Below are 27500 nucleotides of genomic sequence, written 5' to 3'. Positions count from 1 at the left end.
TTGTCTTTAATACAAACTTTCATTTTTCTTGTTTTTTCTGTCTCTGCTCCTCTGAAGTCATCAGGAGAAACACAGTTCCTCACAAACAGGATTTTTAAACCTTCAACTCTTGAGTGTTAGTTGTGTTTGTCTTTGCTCATATTGTACATGTTGTCTTTAAAAAGAGACTTAAATAAATAAAAACGTACGACTGAGCAGAACTGAGACAAACACGCAGTGAGAAATAAAAACTTGAGACCTTCTTGTTGTTCTCACACAGATCTCTGAGGAGAACGTCGAGCTCTGCTTCATCCATGAACCCACTGCCATCCTGAAACACACACACACACACAGAGGAGAGGTTCCTACATTTCCCATAATGCACATGGGTAGTACCTTTCATGAGAGCCTCCTTGCAGGTAAAAAGTTATTTTGATACCCCACTGATATATTTCTCAGTAGGTATCAGGTGTCCGTAAACGGACTCTGTGTTCATTTAAAGTATCAACTGTTACCTGTTTCCAGACCTGCAGCCCTATAAACGCTTTTAAAACATCAGACCAACAATCGTTCACTGAAAACAAAGAAAGTGAAAAACTGACCCGATCATAGAGATCAAAGGTCCTGTTGAACTGACGTCTGGACGTCTTTATTCCCTGAAAGACATGCAGGCAGGTCAATACAGTCATATCATTGTTGAATTGTTTTGTTTGTTACATCTCAGTTACATTGATAATAATAATAATAATAATAATAATAATAATAATAATAATAATACAATTTTCAGACACAAGTTTCAGCTCAGTGCTTCCTCTGAACTCTCACCTCAAACCTGAGCACGAAGTTCTGTTCATCAGGCAGCAACCTGCACACAACACACCAGTTAAGATCAGTTTAGACCAGTACACACCAGTTTAGACCAGTACACACCAGTTTAGACCAGTACACATCAGTACAGACCAGTTTACATACCTGGCCATTTCTGCCAAGCAGAGTTTTCCGTCACCATCTGAATCAAAAATCTTCAACTGGAAAAAAAGAAAAACAGCTGATTCACAACTGAGTTCTGCTCCAAATATACACGTTTATCTTAAAGTGTTACTATAATGTTACTATAATGTTACTATAATGTTACTACAGTGTTACTATAATGTTACTACAGTGTTACTACAGTGTTACTATAATGTTACTACAATGTTACTATAATGTTACTATAATGTTACTACAATGTTACTATAATGTTACTATAATGTTACTATAATGTTACTACAGTGTTACTACAGTGTTACTATAATGTTACTACGGTGTTACTATAATGTTACTATAATGTTACTACAGTGTTACTACAGTGTTACTATAATGTTACTACAGTGTTACTACAGTGTTACTATAATGTTACTACAATGTTACTATAATGTTACTATAATGTTACTACAATGTTACTATAATGTTACTATAATGTTACTATAATGTTACTACAGTGTTACTACAGTGTTACTATAATGTTACTACGGTGTTACTATAATGTTACTATAATGTTACTACAGTGTTACTACAGTGTTACTATAATGTTACTACGGTGTTACCATAGTGTTACTATAATGTTACTACAATGTTACTATAATGTTACTACGGTGTTACCATAGAGTTACTATAATGTTGCTACAATGTTACTATAATGTTACTACAGTGTTACTACAGTGTTACTATAATGTTACTACGGTGTTACCATAGTGTTACTATAATGTTACTACAATGTTACTATAATGTTACTATAATGTTACTACAGTGTTACTATAATGTTACTACGGTGTTACCATAGTGTTACTATAATGTTACTACAATGTTACTATAATGTTACTATAATGTTACTACAATGTTACTATAATGTTACTACAATGTTACTATAATGTTACTATAATGTAACTAGAGTGTTACTATAATGTTACTACAATGTTACTATAATGTTACTATAATGTTACTACAGTGTTACTATAATGTTACTACGGTGTTACCATAGTGTTACTATAATGTTACTACAATGTTACTATAATGTTACTATAATGTTACTACAGTGTTACTATAATACTACAATGTTACTACAGTGTTACTACAGTGTTACTATAATGTTACTACGGTGTTACCATAGTGTTACTATAATGTTACTATAATGTTACTATAATGTTACTATAATGTTACTACAATGTTACTATAATGTTACTACAATGTTACTATAATGTTACTATAATGTTACTATAATGTTACTATAATGTTACAACAGTGTTACCACAGTGTTACTACGGTGTTACTATAGTGTTACTACAGTGTTACTACGGTGTTACTATAGAGTTACTACAGTGTTACTATAATGTTACTATAATGTTACCACAGTGTCAATACAATGTTACTATAATGTTACTATAATGTTACCACAGTGTTAATACGGTGTTACTACAGTGTTACTATAATGTTACTATAATGTTACTACAGTGTTACTATATTGTTACTATAATGTTACTATAATGTTACTACAGTGTTAATACGGTGTTACTATAGTGTTACTATACAGTTACCACAGTATTAATACAGTGTTACTATAATGTTACTATAATGTTACTATAATGTTACCACAGTGTTACTATAATGTTACTATAATGTTACTATAATGTTACTACAGTGTTACTATAATGTTACTATAATGTTACTACAGTGTTACTATAATGTTACTATAATGTTACTACAGTGTTACTATAATGTTACTATAATGTTACCACAGTGTCAATACAGTGTTACTATAGTGTTACCACAGTGTCAATACAGTGTTACTATAGTGCAGTACAGTATTTTTATGGTATTATTGCAATAATATTACCATATCATTGTAGTAATAGTAAAGTTTGTGTAGTAATACTACAGTATAATTACAGTAATAGCACAGTGTCAGTGTATAATGACAGTACTATTGCAGTATTACTGCAGTACTTACAGTTGCTGCTGTGTACTCGTCCAGCTTGTTCTGGTCACATGTTCTTTGGTTTTTCAGCAGCAGATCCTTCAGGAAGTTCTGCAGGACAGTTAGCATTACATCATATTAGCCTCATATATGAATCTGTGTTTTATTATAAGCTTTATGATGCTTTAGCGTATTGCAGCTAACAACCTCATATCAATAAAACTACAGTATGAAAACAATCCCAGCATGCACCTCTCACCTTCAGCTCTTCTGCCTCAATGTAGCCGCTGTGGTCGACATCATAACGTCTCCACGTCTGCAGAGTCACATGAGGGATGAACACACAGGAAACAGGCAGAAAACATGAAGAAAACATTTAGGAAACATGTAGAAAACGCTGACAGTAACTTCAGTCATGTTCTGTTACAGGTTATTATACCTGCTCTGATGTTTCTATCAGCTCTGTGTCAGAGAGCTGAAGAAAAATTCATGTTGGTTATTGTTTAAATACCTGAGGATTAAAACACCGGTTATAAGTCTGTTATGTTTCTTGTTTGTCCAGCTGGTGGCGCCAGAGGAATTCATGATTTCAGGTTTCATTCTGTGAGGGACAGACTGTAAACCTGCAGAGGAACAGATCAGGTGAGTCAGCAGGAACCTACCTGCAGGAACTGAGAGGCGGAGCTCAGCTGCTGTCTGAAGAACAACAGGAAGTTCTCCTCAGTGGGAAGAATCTGAACCAGCTAGAGACACAAGCACAGGTCAAAGGTCAAACACACCTGACTGCTCCATGAACTAAATTATTATTATTATTCCAGCATGAGTCACAGATCAGCTGAGAGTCTGTGATCATATATATATATAACTAAATAAATGAACCTCCTGACTCAGACACTGACTGCTGTCTGATTTTTCTGCTGCTTTTGGTTCAGTCAGACATTTCGTGTAGTCAACGTTTATTCATCAGTTATGATTAAATATGTTTCCTCTGGTCCTCCATCTCTTTATTTTCATGACTTCAACAAGCCTTTCAAATTAAATCACAAAGTATGTCGTTGGTCCATGAACTCCAGGAAACCTGCCGGGGTTTAAACATCAGAGAAGACTCACTTCAACCAGTCCGATCCTGCGATCTGTCGTCTCCTCATATTCACTCACAAACTGTCTCATCTCATCCGTCAGATCCTGAAACACAAGAAAACGGTTTCAGTCTTCCTGCAGGTTTAAACACTTTCACTATTTATCATTAATAATCAGTATATAAACAATAAATTAACTGTTTATAACAAGCTATAGTGAAGTTATAAGCAGGTATAAAGACATTTTAAGTGTTTATTAATGTTCAGTATTTATTATTTATTGTCATTCATTATCTCTTTATACAGCAGCAAACACTTCTAGGTTATTGATGAATACATTAATAAACACCGACAGTAAGTACAAAAGCTTCAAGCACTTTAGATGTTTAGATCCATGATGCAGCAGCATCAGGAGACGTCTGATCATCTGCAGCAGGACAACAAACATCCAGCCAGAGTCATAAAGAACCATCTTCAGTCTCTGATCTCAACATCATGGAGTCAGTCTGGGATTAACATGAAGAGACAGAAGCAGCAGAAGAAGAAGACGCAGGAACAACCGACCTGCCGACAACCTGAAACACTGAGAGCTGCTGCTGGTTTAAAGACGAAGCTGCTCGCAGCAACATATTGATTCACTTTCTGCTGTTTATTAAACTTTGGATCAAGTTAACTGATCAATAAAAACTATTCAAATCATCCTCAATTTACTTTTAACGCCTAAAACTTTTGCAGCAACATGATAGTGTGTTAAAAACCATTTATTAACTCTTTATAGACTGATGGTATGTAGGGGGACTGTTACCAGTTTAACCCTTCATTGAGTTACTTTCATCTCTCTGGTAACTAAAGCTTCAGTACTGTTGCTACGGTAACCTCATGATGTCAAATATTCTCTTCCATAAATTCATTCATTCAATTCAAAACAATTCATTCAGTTACTAATGACAACAAGCTAAATTATTGTCCCTTTTTACATGAGTTTCATTACAACAGTAAATTCATTCATCGAATGTAAACACAGATAACAACGTGTGTATTTCAGTTTATTTGTTTGTTTGGTTTGTTTTACGTGAGGCTTCTTCCATCTTCCATATATTCCTGCTGTTGTTTATTTCAATATAAACAAACGAATATTTTCTGTTTATCAGATCATTACATTCACATGATTGATCATTTGGCACTTTTGGAAGCTGATAAAGTGATCAATCAGTTCACTGTAAACAAAATCAAAGAAAACAAATCATTACTTTCATTATTGACTAATTAATCAATTAATTGTTTGATCTATAAAGTGTCAGAAGTGAATCAAACAATTATGAAAATAACTGATGATTAATTTTCTGTTGATCGACTTATTAATGAATTAACTATTTCTTTCAGCTCCGTCTGCACTGAACAGGTGAACAGATGAACAGATGAACAGGTGAACAGGTGAACAGGTGAACAGATGAACAGGTGAACAGGTGAACAGGTGAACAGATGAACAGGTGAACAGGTGAACAGGTGAACAGGTGAACAGATGAACAGGTGAACAGGTGAACAGATGAACAGGTGAACAGGTGAACAGGTGAACAGGTGAACAGGTGAACAGATGAACAGGTGAACAGGTGAACAGGTGAACAGGTGAACAGATGAACAGGTGAACAGGTGAACAGATGAACAGGTGAACAGGTGAACAGGTGAACAGATGAACAGATGAACAGGTGAACAGGTGAACAGGTGAACAGGTGAACAGATGAACAGGTGAACAGGTGAACAGATGAACAGATGAACAGGTGAACAGGTGAACAGGTGAACAGGTGAACAGATGAACAGGTGAACAGATGAACAGGTGAACAGGTGAACAGGTGAACAGGTGAACAGGTGACTCACCAGTCCCGCCTTCTGTCGAGCTTCTCGCAGCTCTCTGATGAAACTCTGCAGCTCTTTTCCTTCGATGAATCCGTTTCCTGAAAGACAATCAGACGATCAGCTGACAGCCGATGATGTCATCGAATGACAGAAAGGCTGCAGGTTTACCATCGTTGTCGTAGTGATGAAAGATGTCCAGAAACTGAGAGGCGGATATCTCCACTGCCTGCAGGAGGGAGCTGGCCATACTGGGAGCAGACTGGATGTTACTGGGAGCAGACTGGATATTGTGTCCTCAGTGTTGGCCGTGTGACTCTCTCTCCTCTCGGTGGGGGAATAAAAAGCTCGGCTCTCAGCGGGGTTCGTAACGCCAACAGCTGCAGAGAGACTCGGGCCCAGCGGGTGAGACCACCTGTACACCTGTCTGTGCACCTGTCTGTCTGTCAGTGTGTGTGCACCTGTCTGTCTGTCAGTGTGTGTGCACCTGTCTGTCTGTCAGTGTGTGTGCACCTGTCTGTCTGTCAGTGTGTGTGCGCAGACTGAAAGCTGCAGCTGTGGTAACTATAAAGTAGATTTATTGATGAGATTTTCTTTCTCCACCTCTTTCTCTCCTCCCTGTTAGTTTGTCATTCACAGCACATGTTTGTCTTGCTCTCCATCTGCTGTCAATCACACCTGCAGCACACAAACAGGAAGTTGGCTCTGAGCCTTCATCGCCTGGTGATGAAGCACACCAGTCAACCAATCACAGGGCCTGTGGGGCTGTCAGTCATCATGAACTAATTAACAGGTGGTGAGAGGGTGAAGTCACTCAAACCTTCAGGAGCCGCCAAGAGAAAAAACAAAATATACTGAAGATTAAAAACAGGCGAACCAAACGAAGGGTTCAAGATGCAGCTGAAAGCTCTAGAAGAAATCCAGTAAGTGGACCTTAAGTTACTTTTATTCCTGAAGTCAAGAATGAAACTTTAAACTCCACGTTTTCATGAGTTTGAAACATAAAGTTCAGATATAAATATGATCATGTTGGTCAGACGTTACAGATGTTTCAGACATCTGTCAGTTTGTTCTGATGGTGAATCACAGTCTTCAGTCATTAAAAGAAACTTTATTGTGAAGTTACAGTTTAACAGCTGGAACACAACAACAGGAAGTTACAACTACAGTTTATTCTGACAGTAACAGAACTAACAGAAGAGAAGACTCCTCTAACATGACGTTAACATGCGTTGATGTTGTTAGTGTGTGTTGATGCTCTGCTGCTGGCAGCGACTGATCAGCATGGTGGCGAGTTTCTGCAGAACCTCCGTCCTCATTTTACTGATCTGAAGAACCTCCTCATGGTTCACCTTCTCCTCCCGACTGTAGTCCAGAGACACCTGCAGGACAAATACAGGTAGGTCAGCGCCGTCACACAACCTTCACACAACCGTCACACAACCATCATACAACCGTCACACAACCTTCACACAACCGTCACACAACCGTCACACAGTTGTCACAGAGCCCTCAATCAACTGTCACACAACCTTCAAACAACTTTCACACAACTGTCACACAACTTTCACACAGTCGTCAATCAACTGTCATACAACCTTCACACAACCTTCACACAACCTTCAAACAACTTTCACACAACTGTCACACAACCTTCACACAACCTTCACACAACCTTCAAACAACCTTCAAACAACTTTCACACAGTCGTCAATCAACTGTCACACAACCTTCACACAACCTTCACACAACCTTCAAACAACCTTCAAACAACTTTCACACAGTCGTCAATCAACTGTCACACAACCTTCACACAACCTTCACACAACCTTCACACAACCTTCAAACAACCTTCACACAACTTTCACACAGTCGTCAATCAACTGTCATACAACCTTCACACAACCTTCACACAACCTTCAAACAACTTTCACACAACTTTCACACAACCTTCACACAACCTTCACACAACCTTCACACAACTGTCACGCAGCCGTCAATCAACTGTCACACAACCTTCACACAACCGTCACACAGTTGTCACGCAGCCGTCAATCAACTGTCACACAACCTTCACACAACCTTCACACAACTTTCACACAACTTTCACACAGTCGTCAATCAACTGTCACACAACCTTCACACAACCTTCAAACAACCTTCACACAACTTTCACACAGTCGTCGATCAACTGTCATACAACCTTCACACAACCTTCACACAACCTTCAAACAACCTTCACACAACTTTCACACAGTCGTCAATCAACTGTCACACAACCTTCACACAACCTTCACACAACCTTCAAACAACCTTCACACAACTTTCACACAGTCGTCAATCAACTGTCACACAACCTTCACACAACCTTCACACAACCTTCAAACAACCTTCAAACAACTTTCACATAGTCGTCAATCAACTGTCACACAACCTTCACACAACCTTCACACAACCTTCACACAACCTTCAAACAACCTTCACACAACTTTCACACAGTCGTCAATCAACTGTCATACAACCTTCACACAACCTTCACACAACCTTCAAACAACTTTCACACAACTGTCACACAACCTTCACACAACCTTCACACAACTGTCACGCAGCCGTCAATCAACTGTCACACAACCTTCACACAACCTTCACACAACCGTCACACAGTTGTCACGCAGCCGTCAATCAACTGTCACACAACCTTCAAACAACTTTCACACAACTTTCACACAACTGTCACACAACCTTCACACAACCTTCAAACAACTTTCACACAACTTTCACACAACTGTCACACAACCTTCACACAACCTTCACACAACCTTCAAACAACTTTCACACAACTGTCACACAACCTTCACACAACCTTCACACAACCTTCAAACAACTTTCACACAACTGTCACACAACCTTCAACCTTCAAACAACTTTCACACAACTGTCACACAACCTTCACACAACCTTCACACAACCTTCAAACAACTTTCACACAACTGTCACACAACCTTCACACAACCTTCAAACAACCTTCACACAACTTTCACACAGTCGTCAATCAACTGTCATACAACCTTCACATAACCTTCACACAACCTTCAAACAACTTTCACACAACTGTCACACAACCTTCACACAACCTTCAAACAACCTTCACACAACCTTCAAACAACCTTCACACAACTTTCACACAGTCGTCAATCAACTGTCATACAACCTTCACACAACCTTCAAACAACCTTCAAACAACTTTCACACAACTGTCACACAACCTTCACACAACCTTCAAACAACCTTCAAACAACTTTCACACAACTGTCACACAACCTTCAAACAACCTTCAAACAACTTTCACACAACTGTCACACAACCTTCACACAACCTTCACACAACTTTCACACAGTCGTCAATCAACTGTCATACAACCTTCACACAACCTTCACACAACCTTCAAACTACTTTCACACAACTTTCACACAGTCGTCAATCAACTGTCATACAACCTTCACACAACCTTCACACAACCTTCAAACAACTTTCACACAACTGTCACACAACCTTCACACAACCTTCACACAACCTTCAAACAACCTTCAAACAACTTTCACACAACTGTCACACAACCTTCACACAACCTTCACACAACTTTCACACAGTCGTCAATCAACTGTCATACAACCTTCACACAACTGTCACACAACCTTCAAACAACTTTCACACAACTGTCACACAACCTTCACACAACCTTCACACAACTGTCACGCAGCCGTCAATCAACTGTCACACAACCTTCACACAACCTTCACACAACCGTCACACAGTTGTCACAGAGCCGTCAATCAACTGTCACACAACCTTCACACAACCTTCAAACAACTTTCACACAACTTTCACACAACTGTCACACAACCTTCACACAACCTTCAAACAACTTTCACACAACTTTCACACAACTGTCACACAACCTTCACACAACCTTCACACAACGTTCACACAGACAGCTGCTGACCTTGTTGGTGATCAGGGACAGACCGAGAACTCTGAGTCCGCAGTGTTTCGCCACCGTCACCTCAGGAACTGTACTCATACCTGAAGACGACAGAGAGAACGATTCATTCTCCTCATAAAGTCATAAACTCCACTTTAACTGTGATTTCCTGTGAAAAATGAAATGAATTTAAAAAATACCAGTAATCACAGTCAAATAAAATGTTTAATCTTGTGACGCATGTTGACGGACATTACAAACTCGTTAATTATAATTAATATGGATCAAAGGAGTTCTGTAAAGTGGTTCTACTGTCAGCAGGATGTGAGAACAGAACTCTGCTGGTATTCAACAGTCGGACGTGTGTCATGTGACGTCGTTATTGTATTCAGCAGGTTGTCGAGTTCCCAGAGTTCCACTCTGTCTCGTTAACATTTAATCAGCAGACATATTTAATGAGAACCTGCTGATACAGAATCCATCATATGACCACTGATCGACGTGCTGCTGAGAGAACGGAGCTGAACACCCGTCTGAGATCTCTGATCATTCTGCTTTTGTTAAGGATGATCTATGAAACATAAAACATGATGCTAAAACTGAGAACTCAGCTGTACCACCTCCAAGACCCCCATCAAAGACCCTAGACCCTGCCCTAGGACTCTAGACCTTTCTCAAGGAACACGTTAACCTCTTCAAAGGTCTCAGAAAACATTTCCAGGAGCCCTAAAACCTCCCCAAGACTATTCTGAGGGACCCTGGATTTTCCTCAACCCTAGACCCAAGACCCCTCTAAAGGACACACATTGTAGACTCTTGTCAAAGAACCCTAGAACATCATCCAAACTTTTAGATCCTCTTCAACGAACCCCTGACTACCTTGAAACTCCTTAAGGATCCTAGAACCCTCTTAAGGACCTATATTATAAATCAAAACCCCCGCGATCATTGCCACACCCCCAGAACCTTCTCGAGACCCACAGAAACTCCCCAGGGACTCCAAAAACCTCATCAAGTAATCCTAGATTCTCCTGAAGGACCCACTGATCCTGCTCCCGACCCCAGACCCTCCTGATGGGACCACAGAATCGTCTCTAAGACATCTAGAAACTGCTTAAGAAGCTTAGAAACCTCTGCAGGTACTCTAGAAGATGTTCCACAGAAGGTTTCCACACTACGACTCCCAGAAGCCCCTGCTGTGCTGTCATACGAGTCCATCAAAGAATCAGCAGTAATGTGAACTCTGTAAACATGCAGATGACAGTTTGGATCTTGGAACAGTCCAAAGATCATCTCACCGAGAGCCAATCACTGCTCTCCCCGCTGACTCGCTAATGAGGTTCGTTAAAACTTGTCAATTATTAACGAGCTCATCAGGAGAGTTTCCTTCGATGACCAATTACTGAGGACAGAGCCTGTCTGTCTCTCTACCTGTCTGTCTGTCTCTTCTTACCCACAGAGTCACAGCCGAGGATCCGCAGCATTCTGGCCTCAGCGATGGTTTCGAAGTTGGGCCCGCTCACCATGCAGTAGACTCCCTCTCTGACGAAATCACTGCAGCCCAGTTCAGACACCACGTCCAGAGTCAGACGCCTCAGATCCTTACTGTACGCATCAGACATGCAGGGAAACCTGATCCCAAACCTGCAGACAGACACACAGAGACATTTATAGCTTCTCGTAACTTGCAGAGCTTCTTCTAACGAGACCTTGTAAGAACCTGCAAGGTTCTCGGTTCTGTCTTTTGTTTCCACCAGAATGTTTCAGATAAACATCACTGACGAAACGTCTGTCCACACCGGGACAAACGTCCTCATATTTATGATGTTTGGTGATTAGAGCAATTCAGACTGATTTAGATTTTCTTTTACTTTAGATGTGAAGATGTTTAAACGTCAGTGTTGTTCACTGACGAGCAGAACTCCACCTGATCCACCAACAAAGACTGACTCCAGACCAGCAGACCAGCTCTGTGTCTCTCTGGACTCTCATCATAAAAACATGCAGACAGACAGACAGACAGACAGACAGTCAGACAGACAGACAGTCAGACAGACAGACAGTTAGACAGACAGACAGTCAGACAGACAGACAGACAGACAGTCAGTCAGACAGACAGACAGTCAGACAGACAGACAGTTAGACAGACAGACAGACAGTCAGTCAGACAGACAGTCAGTCAGACAGACAGACAGACAGACAGACAGTTAGACAGTCAGACAGACAGTCAGACAGACAGACAGACAGACAGACAGACAGTTAGACAGTCAGACAGACAGTCAGTCAGACAGACAGACAGACAGTCAGACAGACAGTCAGACAGACAGACAGACAGACAGACAGACAGTCAGACAGACAGACAGACAGACAGTCAGTCAGACAGACAGACAGACAGACGGTCTCACCGCTCGTCGTTGGGTCCACACAGCGGATGTTGTCCAGCGAATCCCGGCAGGTTGATGTGGTCTTTGATGATCATGATGTCACCGACTTTAAAGTCAGGACAGATTCCTCCAGAGGCGTTCGTCACCAGAACCGTCTCCACCCCCATCAGCTTAAAGATCCGCACGGGGAACGTCACCTGAGACAGGTAGAAACAGACAGACAGACAGACAGTCACTACCCAGAGAGCAGGACCACAGCTGGATCCCACATTCTAGTTCCTGTCCTCATGCAGCTCTTCATCTTCTCGAGGTCACCATCTTGTTTTCTAGAACATGTGAGTGGAACAAGTTTACAGACGCAGGATGGTTGTTTGTATACGGCGGCGTTCAGTGTGTTGACGCTCCGGCAAACGTGAAATGTTCAACTTTTGCTGCAACAAAACAAGATGTCATCCAGCAAGACAAACACCTTCCTGGAGGATTCACCTGCTGCATGAAGCTCGTGTTGTTGCTGTGGTAACTCTCCAGAGCTGTAAAACCCTGTTTGAGTTTTACATCTGATCAACCTTTAAACACATGAATGTTACATCATTATGTCTCACCTGTACACTAAACAACCTGCGCATCCGTCTCTATCTGTGCTGAAGTAACACGACCCTGAACTCATCCAGCCTGAACCAAACAAACCAGCACCTCATCCCAGAGTTCACTGCAGGTCACAATCCTCAGTTCCCTCCGAGAGCAGCCATCTTTAACATGGAGGAGAGCTGTGTTGTCATAACAACATCAGTCCCAGGTGAGGCTCAGACGCTGATTTCAGGAAGAAGTTACCTCACCTGGACTAGAGGTGCAGCAGGACCTGAACTTTATGTATAAATCAGCTCCACAGACTGAGGATGACTGCTGTCAGATGTGTTGGAGTGAGGATGAAGAGCTCACCTGGCAGAGGGAGTAACCTTCATACAGGTGGAAGTGACCCTGCATGAAGACGCAGGTAGTGTCCTCGATCGTCCCAAACACCAGACAGCCTTCATGACCTGCGACTGAGAGACAGAGAGACGTGACATCAGAGAAGAGATCCTTCGCTCCGCGGAGAGGTGTCTCCAGAGACCCCGCCCCCTCCGTCCGCTCCACAGTGGGCGTGGCAAACTCACCTGTGCTGACAGGGAAGTTGGGGATATCCTGGTACCTGATGATCTGCTTGTCGGCAGCTACGTCGGCCAACAGACCGAGTCCTGAACCGCAGATCACTGCAACCTTCGGACGGTGACTCGTCTGGTTCAGGAGCCACTCGGTGGTCAGGTTGTAGTCCTCGAAGGAGCAGCAACTGGGGGGGGGGCGAGGCGGGGGGGCGGGTAAACAGTGAGGTATACTTCATAGTTCAAACAAGAATAACCAAAGCTGCTCGTGCACATGAACAGTAACATAAAAATGATAATTCCTTTAGGTGGAGATCTACGATGTCTGCTATCATGAGATATGAACGTGAGAGTTTATTATTATGTTCATATTATCACACTGGACTCGTATTTATAAATGTCTTATAACTAGAAATGTATTTAACAGAGAGTTTTATGATTTCAGTTTAATAAATCTAAATTATATTTTAATAGAAGAGTCACATGTGGCAGCAGTAAATGTATAGAAACAGAACCTGTGATATAAACAGATAACTGCAGCTCTCTGATCATCTTCATCATCATCATCTTCATCCTCCTGTTGTCTGTGTCACATGTCTGATCTTTGAGCCGGAGCTGCAGTTAAAATCTGTTTTATGTTTCCTGAAGATAAAACCTGCAGCAGCAGTTTCGACTTTTATTAGAACAGGTGCAACAAGATGATTTAACCTTCTGACATAAATCTGTGTTTCAAGTTTTTGCTTTTTAAATAAAGCGCGTTTCTTCTTCTTCTGCTTGTTTATTCTGTCTGGTTTCAGGATTCAGGATGTTTTATAGCCTAAGAAATGTTTTTTTTTTCACTTCCATGTTGTGCATCCCACTGCACATGCTCAGTAGCATTTCTCCCGCTCTGTTCATAGACTGAGACATCACACATTTTAAAATCTCTTTCTTGACTCTGGTGAAAGTTTTACAAATATGAAACCTTCACGGTTTAAAAATTCACAACATTAAGAGTAATAGTTGAACTTGTGGGAGTCTGTCAGTAGTTTTACAGACGTCTCCTCTGATAAAGGTGGTTTATGGGGACACTGGGTGCATTTTTATTGCAGTACCGCGAGTGACCACCAAGTGTCAGCAAAGCTGAGCTGCATCTGATCTGTGAATACATCCTGGATTCAGACCCTCGGCTCATTTCTACACACTAAAAATCACTGGGTTCAAGAACCTGGTGAAGAATAAATTCGCTATCATTTCATCTGAAGACTGTCTGCACCACTTCAGGTCAGAACCATGCAGCGCTTCCTCCTCCTTTTTAATCAGTTTTTGCCAAACGTTGAATTTGTCTTTCAGGTCAGTTTGTTTGAAGTTGGAGCTGAAAGAAGAGTTTCCTCCACCAAAGATATAAATAAAGTAAAATAAATAGAAATATGTGATACCCTGACATAAAGACCAGTAAGAATACTTACCAGGGGTTCCCTTTGCCGTGCATTGTCCCGCTGCAGAGAGAGGAAGAGAAGAAGAAGAGGAAGAAGACAAAGCAGCAGCAGACAGACGAGCAGCGTGAGGTGCTGCTCTCTGATTGGCTGAATCAGTGTCTGTAGATACCGCCGGGTTCAGTGACTGGTCTGTCTGTGACCTTTGACCTCTGCGGTTTGTACAATGAGGGGATCAAAGATCAATACATGTATGATATCAGGTACACAGCCTGATCAATAATTAAACTGATTAATAAAACTGTGTGAGATAATAAATTCAACCGAAAATACATAAACATGAAGAAGCAGGATTAAATAATAATAATAATAATTATAACAACAATAATACTTCACCAGGTCATTGTTATATAATTTGAAATTACTTTTGTTTATTTATTTATTTATTTATTTATTTATTGAGAACACAGTGACAACATGGTGACTGTTTCTACACTTCAGGTGAGTTTAACAGCAGTGACTCACCTGTAGAGGTGAGAGTGGGCGGAGTTAAGGAGGACTTTAGAGGAAGCAACAACCTCCTTCACACCTGACGAGCTCACCTGCTCACAACACACACGGGTGTCTTCACCACAGGAAACAGTGGATTCAGTTGGTTCACCTGAGAACTTCCTGTTGCCACAGTCAGTGTGCAGCACACAGGTGCAGTAGTGAACATGCTCACCATGTGTCTCTCTCATCTGCGGAGTTTTTATAAACAAATAAAAGTTGTTTAGTGTCCTTGAGCTCTAACAAACATGTTGAATGAATGAAACGTAAAAAACTGTTTACACCTGCTGTGATCATGTGACCTGAACCTGCACAATCACATCCAGTCTGTGGGTCTCTGCTGTGATCATGTGACCTGAACCTGCACAATCACATCCAGTCTGTGGGTCTCTGCTGTGATCACGTGTTCTCATCATGATTGGATCTCAATATATAAATGAGGAAGCCGGAGCTGTCTGGCCGACTTGTCTTAGGTGGTTTTTTTAATTCTTTTTTTTTTGTTATTCACATATAAAACAACTATATGATCATTCTCAGAATATTCATCTCACAGTTTGCAGAAGAAAAATAAAAACACAAACAAACCGAGCGAAGACGAAGAAGATGAAGACGAGTTACATTCACACAAAGACTTGAAACAGAAAACAGGTTTTAATAGTTTTTACAGCTTTTAGTTTGATCTCTTTAACTAAGAAGTTCGGCTTTTTAGCTGTAAATGTGCTTTTATGAATATGAAATTCAGCCAACAAAATGAAAGGATTTGTAATATATAATTGATCATTTAGTCAGGAGTTGATGTTTCCATCATCATAAAGAATGAACGGCCGACATCAGGATCTGGTCTCAGACGTTCTTCATCTTTTATGATGGAAACTAGTCGCAGCTTTTACCCAGCATGCTTCAGCTGGCAGGTAGAGGTGCAGCCAGGTGACCTTTCACCTTACTGGGATGAATGATGTCACCATTTACACCTGCTGAGATCCAATCACAGTGCGAGCCAGAACTCCTCCAGATGTGGTCTGATTGATCCGATTGTGATTCTGATCACAGTGTGTTTACACCTGCGTTAACAGGCGTTTCCACGGATACAGATCACATGTTGATGTCGGGTGTAAACAGTAAAACAAACCAGACATGATGTTGATCAGTGAGTTTAGAGCTGCTGGCAGGACGCAGCCGGGCCTGTTCCAGTCCTCATGCTAAGCTAAGCTAAGCTAAGCTAAGCTAAGCTAACCGGCTGCTAACTGTAGCTTCATATTTACATGTAATGAAATGATTAAAATTACATCCCTTTATTGGTACAATCATTACTAATACTGCTGTTACTGATACTTCTATAGTAGTACTGCAGTACTACTGCAGTACTACTGCATTAGTACTGCATTAGTACTGTAGAAGTACTGCAGTACTGAGTGCAGCTGCAGGCTGAAGTCACAGTTCTGCTACATCAGCAAAACCTGTTAGTGTGTGTGTGTGTGTGTGTGTGTGTGTGTGTGTGTGTGTGTGTGTGTGTGTGTGTGTGTGTGTGTAATGAGGTAAAGAGCTGTGTGTCGCCGTGGGAACGCTTCTGCAGGAATCCAGCACATCAGTTGCCATAGAAACTGTGTTTCCATAATAGCAACAGTGTGTGCGTGTGTGTGTGTGTGTGTGTGTGTGTGTGTGTGTGTGTGTATGTGTGTGTGTCCTGCAGTATTTTATTTTTGTCATGAACAGTTCAACTCATGATGATGATAATAACAATAATAATGACAATAATAATAACAATAATAATAATAATAATAATAATAATAATAATAATAACTGTGAGTGATGATCATGGATCATTTTTACATGTGTGACACGTGTCACATGTTTATCACATGTGGTTTTTGGACGTTTGTTTTATTTCATGTGTGTGCGTCGACCTTCATCTCTGTTGTTTCTGTTTATTGAATATGTGTCGTATAAAACATCAGGTGAATTTCACACTTTTCACATGTGAAGTATAACATTTAAACATACATGTGTATTTTTGTCAATTATTATTATTTCTATTATGTTTAAACTTATTTTTATTTATTCCAGGAGAAACGTAAACATGAAAACAACATAAGCAAATATTTAAATTGTTTTCATGAACTGGAGCGTCCAGTTAAACATAAACATTGTTCTATTAATCCAAATATATATAAAATGATAACAGAATATTATGAGAACAACATTTTAAATGAAAGCTGTTCTGTTTGTCAAATAGCAAATATAGAATTATGATCATTAATAACAACAAACTGTTTTCAATCATTTCTGGTGTGAAAGTTCTGAAAAAGAGACTCAGAAACATGAAGTCAGTTTATCTGCAGGACTGAACATAAAAACATGTGAAGCAGCTGAAGATGGATTTTATATTTGATCAGATTCATCATATAAAAAGTTCAGCCCATTAATCATCTATTGATCATCTATTGATCACTCCTGTTGTCGTCATGTTGTCGACTCTGCAGGACTGGAGCAGTGCAGTCAGCTGATGGTTTTAATATAAACCTAAAATACATTAAAAATAAATATATAATCAAATATAAAGGAAGGTTAAATATTAAATAAATGAACATTAAATAATGTTTGATGGTGAGAGGTTCAGTTTTACTGAAGTTACACACAGACACAGTAAAGGGTTAAATGGGGGGGGGGGGGGGGGGGGGGGGCTCGGAGCGGCTCCGAGAGCTCAGACTGAGGAGGAAGAGGAAGAGGAGGAGGAGGAGGGTCGGTGCAGCGGCTCCGTCAGTAAACAGTCAGTATCGGTCGGTAACGGATACTAACGGACAGTAACGGCCGGTCAGATGATGATGATGATGATGATGATGCTCCTTCATCTCGGCGGTAAGAAAAAAAGAAAAAGCTCGACATGTTTTCCTTCATCCATCCATCAGTGTCTGCAGACTCTTCCTCCATCTCATCACTTCATCTCTCACTCCTTCACACAGCAGCTACCGGATATTTACCAGATATTTAACGGTTCCTCCCGGTGTGTGTGAGTGTGTGCGCGCGCGTGCGTGGTTATAACAGCCACATCAGACGCTGTAAAGTCACCAGATGTGACGGAATGATGATGATGATGATGCAGCAAAACACATCAAATATCTGATCCTTTGCTATGCACGCACGCACACACGCACGCACGCACACACAAGCACACGCACAAACGCACGGACGGACTGACACGCACGCGCGGCGCTGCTGCTGTTAACTTCGCAACCGGTGTGTAAATATAGAAATCACTGCGTCAGAGCGGCAGAGTGACGTAGAAGGCGGAAAAATCCCGGGTCGCTGCATTCCTCCACATCTTCATCATCATCATCATCATCATCATCATGTTACTGAGCAGCTCCACCTGACAGACAGGTGAGCTGCTGCAGGTCAGTCACAACCACGTGACCTCCTTTACAAAGTATATCATACTACATACTGTGTACTATGAGTATATTACTGTACATACTGTAGTATATTATACTATACCCTGTGTACTTTGTGTATATTATATTACTGCATACTGTAGTATATTATACTATACCCTGTGTACTTTGTGTATATTATATTACTGCATACTGTAGTATATTATACTATACCCTGTGTACTTTGTGTATATTATATTACTGCATACTGTAGTATATTATACTATACCCTGTGTACTTTGTGTATATTATATTACTGCATACTGTAGTATATTATACTATACCCTGTGTACTTTGTGTATATTATATTACTGCATACTGTAGTATATTATACTATACCCTGTGTACTAAGTGTACTAACACCAAGTGAACATATTCAGATGAAGTATTTTGTCACAAACACACAGATGTTGAGTTTATTATCATAGAAAACTGGAAAACTAGTAAATATTCACATGTGAGCAGCTGCTGACAGAATGTCTGCTGGTTTTCTTGATTGTTTAAAAAAAGGCTTAAAAATTAATCTGTTATCAAAAATGAAGCCAAATGATTAACATAGAGATCTATAGAGGTCTATAGAGGTCTACAGTGGTCTATAGAGGTCTACAGTGGTCTATAGAGGTCTATAGAGGTCTATAGTGGTCTATAGTGGTCTATAGTGGTCTATAGAGGTCTATAGAGGTCTATAGAGGTCTATACAGGCCTATAGCGGTCTATAGCGGTCTATAGAGGTTTATAGAGGTCTATAACAGTCTATACTGGTCTATAGAGGTTTATAGAGGTTTATAGAGGTCTATAACAGTCTATACTGGTCTATAGAGGTCTACAGTGGTCAATAGAGGTCTACAGAGGTCTATAGAGGTCTATAGAGGTCTATACAGGCCTATAGCTGTCTATAGCGGTCTATAGAGGTTTATAGAGGTCTATAACAGTCTATACTGGTCTATAGAGGTTTATAGAGGTTTATAGAGGTCTATAGCGGTCTATAGAGGTTTATAGAGGTTTATAGAGGTCTATAGAGGTTTATAGAGGTCTATAGCGGTCTATAGAGGTTTATAGAGGTTTATAGAGGTCTATAGCGGTCTATAGAGGTTTATAGAGGTTTATAGAGGTTTATAGAGGTTTATAGAGGTCTATAGAGGTTTATAGAGGTCTATAGAGGTTTATAGAGGTTTATAGAGGTCTATAGTGGTCTATAGAGGTTTATAGAGGTTTATAGAGGTCTATAGTGGTCTATAGAGGTTTATAGAGGTTTATAGAGGTCTATAGAGGTTTATAGCGGTCTATAGAGGTTTATAGCGGTCTATAGAGGTTTATAGAGGTTTATAGAGGTCTATAGTGGTCTATAGAGGTTTATAGAGGTTTATAGAGGTCTATAGCGGTCTATAGAGGTTTATAGGGGTCTATAGCGGTCTATAGAGGTTTATAGAGGTCTATAGGGGTCTTTAGAGGCCTATAGCAGTCTATAGCAGTCTATAGCGGTCTATAGTGGTTTATAGTGGTCTATAGAGGTTTATAGAGGTCTATAGAGGTCTATAGAGGTTTATAGTGGTTTATAGAGGTCTATAGCGATCTATAGAGGTTTATAGAGGTCTATAACAGTCTATAGCGGTCTATAGTGGTCTATAGTGGTCTATAGAGGTTTATAGAGGTCTATAGAGGTTTATAGTGGTTTATAGAGGTCTATAGAGGTTTATAGAGGTCTATAACAGTCTATAGCGGCCTATAGTGGTCTATAGTGGTCTATAGAGGTTTATAGTGGTTTATAGAGGTCTATAGCGGTCTATAGAGGTTTATAGAGGTCTATAACAGTCTATAGCAGTCTATAGTGGTCTATAGTGGTCTATAGTGGTCTATAGAGGTCTTTAGAGGCCTATAGAGGTCTATAGAGGTCTATAGAGGTCTAGAGTGGTCTAGAGTGGTCTATAGAGGTTTATAGAGGTTCATAGAGGTTTATAGCGGTCTATAGAGGTTTATAGCGGTCTATAGAGGTTTATAGAGGTTTATAGAGGTCTATAGTGGTCTATAGAGGTTTATAGAGGTTTATAGAGGTCTATAGCGGTCTATAGAGGTTTATAGGGGTCTATAGCGGTCTATAGAGGTTTATAGAGGTCTATAGAGGTCTTTAGAGGCCTATAGCAGTCTATAGCAGTCTATAGCGGTCTATAGTGGTCTATAGTGGTCTATAGAGGTTTATAGAGGTCTATAGAGGTCTATAGAGGTTTATAGTGGTTTATAGAGGTCTATAGCGATCTATAGAGGTTTATAGAGGTCTATAACAGTCTATAGCGGTCTATAGTGGTCTATAGTGGTCTATAGAGGTTTATAGAGGTCTATAGAGGTTTATAGTGGTTTATAGAGGTCTATAGAGGTTTATAGAGGTCTATAACAGTCTATAGCGGCCTATAGTGGTCTATAGTGGTCTATAGAGGTTTATAGTGGTTTATAGAGGTCTATAGCGGTCTATAGAGGTTTATAGAGGTCTATAACAGTCTATAGCAGTCTATAGTGGTCTATAGTGGTCTATAGTGGTCTATAGAGGTCTTTAGAGGCCTATAGAGGTCTATAGAGGTCTATAGAGGTCTAGAGTGGTCTAGAGTGGTCTATAGAGGTTTATAGAGGTTCATAGAGGTTTATAGAGGTCCATAGAGGTCTATAGAGGTCTAGAGTGGTCTAGAGTGGTCTATAGAGGTTTATAGAGGTTTATGGTGGTCTACAGATGTTTATAGAGGTCTATAGAGGTCTAGAGTGGTCTAGAGTGGTCTATAGCAGGGGTCAGCAGGTCAGTTTGTCCCACAGGAGCTGAGTGATGTCTGCAGTTCTGTAGTTTTCTGTTTTTCTTCTGACTTTCTGTTCGTTACACAAACTAACGCTGCCTTTCTCTCCTTTTGTCAACATCGTTTTGTTTGAATAAACTTTATTGGACTCGTCTCTACAATCTGAGCGGGGTAAAAGTCGCCGGTCTTGTTTGTATCTATGGAGGTTTATAGTGGTTTATAGAGGTCTATAGTGGTCTATAGAGGTTTATAGCAGTCAATAGAGGTCTGTAGAGGTCTACAGAGGTTTATAGTGGTCTATAGAGGTCTGTATTCAATTTATTTATTTATATCACACCATATCACAACAAAAGTCATCTCAGGGTACTTTTCACATGGAGCAGGTCTAGACCAAAATCTTTAATTTACAGAGACCCAACAATTCCCCCATGAGCAGCACTTGGCGACAGCGGTAAGGAAAAACTCCCCTTTAATGGGAAGAAACCTCAAGCAGAACCCGGCTCTAGGTGGGCGGCCATCTGCTTTGACCGGTTGGGTTGAGAGAGAGAGAAGGGGGTGGGGGGGTGGGGGGGGGGACACTGAGAAGCAGAGCAACAACAGCAACAACAACAACAACAGATACATGACTAGCAGCAACAAACAGCAACAATGGCAGGAACAGCTGGAGAAGGACAGAAGAAAGACATCAACATGTCAGCACGGTTTATGGGGTTTCCTGCTGATGAGAAAGCATAAAGAACTCTGGGAAAGAAGCCAAGTTAGTGACATGCATTGATGTTACATGAATGCATACAGATGGAGAGGAGGAGGAGAGAGGAGCTCAGTGCATCATGGGAAGTCCCCCAGCAGTCTAGGCCTATAGCAGCATAACTAAGGGCTGATCCAAGGCGAGCCTGGTCGGCCCTAACTATAAGCTTTATCAAAAAGGAAAGTTTTAAGCCTACTCTTAAACATAGAGAGGGTGTCTGCACCCCGGACTGAATCTGGTAGATGGTTCCACAGGAGAGGAGCCTGATAGCTGAAGGCTCTGCCTCCCATTCTACTTTTAAAGACTGTAGGAACCACCAGTAAGCTGCATACTGGGAGCACAGTGTTCTAGTGGGATAATACGGTATTAGGAGCTCTTCAAGATATGATGGTGCCTGACCATTAAGGGCTTTGTAAGTTAGGAGAAGGATTTTAAAGTCAATTCTAGATTTTACAGGAAGCCAATGTAGTGAAGCTAAAATGGGAGAAATGTGGTCTCTTTTTCTAGTTTTAGTCAGAACACGTGTAGCTGCATTCTGGACCAGCTGGAGAGTCTTTAGAGACTTGTTAGGGCAGCCTGATAATAAGGAATTGCAATAATCCAGCCTAGAAGTAACAAATGTGTGGACTAGTTTTTCTGCATCTTTTAGGGACAGGATGTGCCTGATTTTTGTGATATTACGTAAGTGAAAAAAGGCAGTCCTTGAGATTTGATTTATGTGGGAGTTACTAACTTCAGTTTTATCTGAATTTTGTAGCAGAAAATTGCAGGTCATCCAGGTCTTTATGTCCTTAAGGCATGCTTGGAGTCTAGTTAACTGATTGGTTTCATCAGGCTTCATTGATAAATATAATTGGGTATCATCTGCATAGCAATGAGAATTTATTTATGTTTCCTAATAATATTACCTAAAGGAAGCATATACAAGGTGAATAGAATTGGTCCAAGTACAGAACCTTGTGGAACTCCGTGTCTAACTTTTGCCTTCATGGAGGATTCATCATTAACATGTACAAACTGAAATCGGTCTGATAAATAGGACTTAAACCAGCTTAATGCAGTTCCTTTAATGCCAATTAAATGTTTCAGTCTCTGGAAAAGGATTTGATGGTCAATTGTGTCGAATGCAGCACTAAGATCTAACAGGACAAGTATAGAGACAAATCCTTTGTCCGATGCAGTTAGGAGGTCATTAGGGACTTTCACCAGTGCTGTCTCTGTGCTATGATGCCTCTAAATCCTCACTGAAAATCCTGAAATAAACTTTTGTTATGTAGAAAGTCACATCACTGATTAGAGACTGCTTTCTCAAGGATCTTAGAGAGAAATGGAAGGTTAGATATAGGTCTATAATTGGCTAAAACACCTGAATCAAGAGTAGGCTTCTTAAGAAGAGGTTTAATTACAGCTACTTTAAAGGACTGTGGTACATAGCCTGTTACTAAAGACAGATTGATCATATCTAGTAAAGAAGTGCTCACTAAGGGTAAGGCTTCCTTAAGCAGCCTAGTTGGGATGGGGTCTAAGAGACAGGTTGATGGTTTAGCTGAACAGATCATTGAAGTTAGTTCAGGAAGGTCAATTAGCGAAAAACAGTCCAAATATATGTCAGGATTCACTGCTGCTTCTAAGGTTCCTGTGTTTGGGGAGAGAACGGTGCCTGTTGAGGGCAGAGAATTGAATTTTGTCTCTAATAGTTAGAATTTTATCATTAAAGAAGCTCATAAAGTCATTACTACTGAGAGCTATAGGAATACATGGATCAATAGAGTTATGACTCTTTGTCAGCCAAAGTGCTGAAAAGGAACCTGGGGCTGTTTTTATTCTCTTCTATTAATGCTGAGTAATAGGCGGCTCTGGCATTACAGAGGGCCTTCCTATATGTTTTAACACTATCTTGCCAGACTAAGCGAGATTCTTCCACTTTGGTGGAACGCCAAATCCTTTCATATTTTTGTGATATTTGCTTTAATTTGCAGGTTTGGGAGTTAAACCATGGAGCTAACCTCTTATGTTTTATTATTTTCCTTTTTAAGGGGGCGATGGAGTCGAGTGTTATTCGTAATGAGCCTGCAGCACTATCAACAAGATTATCAATTTGGGAGGAACTAAAGTTAACATAAGAGTCCTCTGTAGTATTGAGACATGGCAGTGAATTCAGTACTGATGGAACTGCTTCCTTAAAGCTACAGCACTATCAGATAGACATCTAGTGAGGACATGTTTGTCTAATGGTGTGTAATCCAGTAATAGGAATTCAAAAGTTATTAAAAAATGATCTGATAAAATAGGATTTTGTGGAAAAACTATCAAATGTTCAATTTCGATGCCGTAAGTCAGAACAAGGTGGAGGGTGTGGTTCAGACAGTGAGTGGGATTATTTACACACTGAGAGAAGCCAGTTGAGTCTAATAATGAGATAAATGCAGTACTGAGACTGTCATTATCAACATCCACATGAATATTAAAATCACCTACTATAATTACTTTATCTGTACTAAGGACTAAGTTTGATAAAAACTCTGAGAATTCAGATAAGAGTTCAGAGTACGGACCAGGAGGACGGTACACTATAACACATAGAACTGGCTGTAAAGTTTTCCAGGTTGGCTGAGAGACTAAGAACAAGACTTTCTAATGAGTTATAATGAAGTTCAGGTCTAGAGTTGATAATTAGGCTGTGACTCCTCCTCCTCGGCCAGTGTCTGGAGGAATGTGATTATTAATATGACTGGGAGGACTGGATTCATTTAGACTGACATGTTCTTCATGACACAGCCAGGTTTCAGTAAGACAATCAATCAATATGATGATCTGAGATTAAATCGTTTACTAATACGGCTTCAGATGACAGAGATCTAATGTTCAAGAGTCCACATTTAATTCTCTTATTTTGTTGTACTATTGCAGTAGTGGTGTTAATTTGTTTTAGATTTTTATGAATGACTCTTCTTTAGTTTAATTTGGATTTAATTGATTTAAGTGGTCGGGGGACAGACGCAGTCTCTATGTGGTTTTGGGGACAGACGCGGTCTCTATGTGGTTTTGGGGACAGACGGGTTCTCTATGTGGTTTTTGGGGACAGACACGGTCTCTCTGTGGTTTTGGGGACAGACGCGGTCTCTGTGGTTTTGGGGACAGACACAGTCTCTATGTGGTTTTGGGTGGGTAACTGCTCTAATGGAAGTGCAGAGAAGCGTGTAGGACTGCAACTCTGCCTCCTGGTCTAAACTCTGGGTTGTCATGGTTTTGGTCTACTAATAAACTTGGCCATATTTCTAGATATGAGAGCAGCTCCATCCAGAGTGGGATGTATGCCGTCTCTCCTAATCAGACCAGGTCTTCCCCAGAAAGTCTGCCAATTATCTATGAAGCCCACATCGTTTGCTGGACGCCACCTCGACAACCAGCGGTTGAATGATGACATGCGGCTATACATGTCATCACTGGTCAGATTAGGCAGCGGTCCAGAGAAAACTATGTCCGACATTGTCTTCGCATACGTACACACTGACTCAACATTAATTTTGGTGACCTCTGATTGGCGTAATCGGGAGTCGTTGCCGCAGACATGAATAACAATCGTACCATATTTACGTTTATTCTTAGCCAGCAGTTTTAAATTTGACTCAATGTCGCCTGCTCTGGTCCCAGGAATACATTTAACTATGGCTGCTGGTGTCGCTAACTTCACGTTTCTGACTATGGAGCTGCCAATAATCAGAGCTGGTTTCTCAGCAGGTGTGTTGCTGAGGGGGGAGAACCAGTTAGAAACATGAACTGGTTGGTGGTGAACCGTGGGCTTCTGCTTAGGGCTATGCTTCCTTCAGACAGTCACCCAGCCACCCTGGCTTCCCGGCTGCTCGGGAGCTACCGGGGGGGTAGGAGCTACGCTAGGTCGGCCCACACCGGCTACTGGGGGCTGGCTAACTACATTAGCAACTGATTGGTTTTCCGTGGTGTGGAGCCGCGCTTCCAATTCACTGAACCTCGCCTCCAACACTGCAAATAAACTACATTTATTACACGCACCACTATCACTAAATAACTAAACATAAGACACACTGCTGCTATAGGCATAGACTGCCGGGGGACCTCCACTGGTGCACTGAGCTCCTCTCTCCTCTTCTCTATCTGTATGTATTCATTTACCATTAATGTATGTTACTAACTTGACTTCTTCCCCGGAGTTCTTTGTGCTTTCTCATCAGCAGGAAACCCCATAAACCGTGCTGACATGTTGATGTCTTTCTTCTGTCCTTCTTCTGTCCTTCTCCAGCTGTTCCTGTCGTTGTTGCTGTTTGTTGTTTTTAGTCATGTATCTGTTGTTGTTGTTGTTGCCCATCCATCCCCCCACCCTCAGATGGCGTCCACGTAGAGCCGGGTTCTGCTTGAGGTTTCTTCCCATTAAAGGGGAGTTTTTCCTTACCGCTGTCGCCAAGTGCTGCTCATGGGGGAATTGTTGGGTCTCTGTAAATTAAAGATTTCGGTCTAGACCTGCTCCATGTGAAAAGTACCCTGAGATGACTTTTGTTGTGATTTGGCGCTATATAAATAAAACTGAATTGAATTGAAATTGAACTGAGCAAGAGAGAGCAGGAGAGCGAGAGGGAGAGAGAGAAGCCACCGCTAACTGCTTAGCTTAAGTTAGCTGCTAATGCTAGCTGTTGAGCTAAAATAACTAACAACTGTGCGAATAGCGAGAAAAGTCGCTAAAAGAGACAAAGAGCTAAGAGTGCTTGTGTAGAACTAGCGAAGTTTAAATATACAGCAGGTATTTATCCACAGTAATGTGAAATATAGCAAAACCAACTGAGTTGAGAGCAGCAACAATGCTAACAGTAAAGACAGTCGCCAACCGGAAATGACACAATACACTTACCGTAGCACATCAAGCCCATAGAGGTCTATAGCGGTCTGTAGCAGTCAATAAAGATCTATAGAGGTCTATGGAGGTTTATAGCAGTCTATAGAGGTCTATAGCAGTCTGTAGGAGTCAATAGAGGTCTATGGAGGTTTATAGCGGTCTATAGGGGTCTATAGCAGTCTGTAGGAGTCAATAGAGGTCTGTGGAGGTTTATAGCAGTCTATAGAGGTCTATAGCAGTCTGTAGGAGTCAATAGAGGTCTGTGGAGGTTTATAGCAGTCTATAGTGGTCTATAGTGGTCTGTAGGAGTCAATAGAGGTCTGTGGAGGTTTGTAGCAGTCTATAGAGG

The 27500-nt window shown here is 40.8% G+C and overlaps 2 protein-coding genes across 8 annotated transcripts in view; both read right to left on the bottom strand.

Annotated features, from left to right (window-relative positions):
• The window catches only part of calb1 (calbindin 1), a 7028-nt gene extending 462 nt beyond the window's left edge, over window positions 1-6566 (bottom strand). The window contains exons 1-10 of the mRNA XM_042424739.1: window positions 6034-6566; window positions 5887-5963; window positions 4043-4117; window positions 3595-3675; window positions 3192-3248; window positions 2966-3043; window positions 952-1007; window positions 805-844; window positions 582-635; window positions 239-310 (exon numbers count right to left, since the gene is read on the bottom strand). Coding sequence (XP_042280673.1) covers window positions 239-310; window positions 582-635; window positions 805-844; window positions 952-1007; window positions 2966-3043; window positions 3192-3248; window positions 3595-3675; window positions 4043-4117; window positions 5887-5963; window positions 6034-6112 — 669 coding nt within the window. The 5' untranslated portion in view covers window positions 6113-6566. The remainder of the gene's footprint in view (window positions 1-238; window positions 311-581; window positions 636-804; window positions 845-951; window positions 1008-2965; window positions 3044-3191; window positions 3249-3594; window positions 3676-4042; window positions 4118-5886; window positions 5964-6033) is intronic.
• A 392-nt stretch (window positions 6567-6958) lies between these two features.
• Window positions 6959-27500, bottom strand: part of pnp4b (purine nucleoside phosphorylase 4b) — a 23887-nt gene continuing 3345 nt past the window's right edge. Inside the window, exons 1-9 of one of the 7 annotated variants that reach the window (XM_042425274.1) lie at window positions 27167-27218; window positions 15308-15522; window positions 14816-14845; window positions 13383-13555; window positions 13168-13271; window positions 12250-12425; window positions 11298-11488; window positions 9866-9945; window positions 6959-7244 (exon numbers count right to left, since the gene is read on the bottom strand). In XM_042425274.1, the coding sequence (XP_042281208.1) occupies window positions 7104-7244; window positions 9866-9945; window positions 11298-11488; window positions 12250-12425; window positions 13168-13271; window positions 13383-13555; window positions 14816-14845; window positions 15308-15522 (1110 nt within the window). In that variant the 5' untranslated portion in view covers window positions 27167-27218 and the 3' untranslated portion in view covers window positions 6959-7103. Of the gene's footprint in view, window positions 7245-9865; window positions 9946-11297; window positions 11489-12249; window positions 12426-13167; window positions 13272-13382; window positions 13556-14815; window positions 14995-15307; window positions 15527-15615; window positions 15838-27166; window positions 27219-27500 lie in introns of those variants that run through there. The other 6 variants (XM_042425271.1, XM_042425272.1, XM_042425275.1 and 3 more) reach the window with 6 other exon arrangements.

The sequence above is a fragment of the Thunnus maccoyii genome, chromosome 10 (assembly GCF_910596095.1).
Source record: "Thunnus maccoyii chromosome 10, fThuMac1.1, whole genome shotgun sequence".
In the NCBI taxonomy this organism is placed as follows: Eukaryota; Metazoa; Chordata; class Actinopteri; order Scombriformes; family Scombridae; genus Thunnus; species Thunnus maccoyii.
This window is presented reverse-complemented; position numbering and strand designations above follow the sequence as displayed.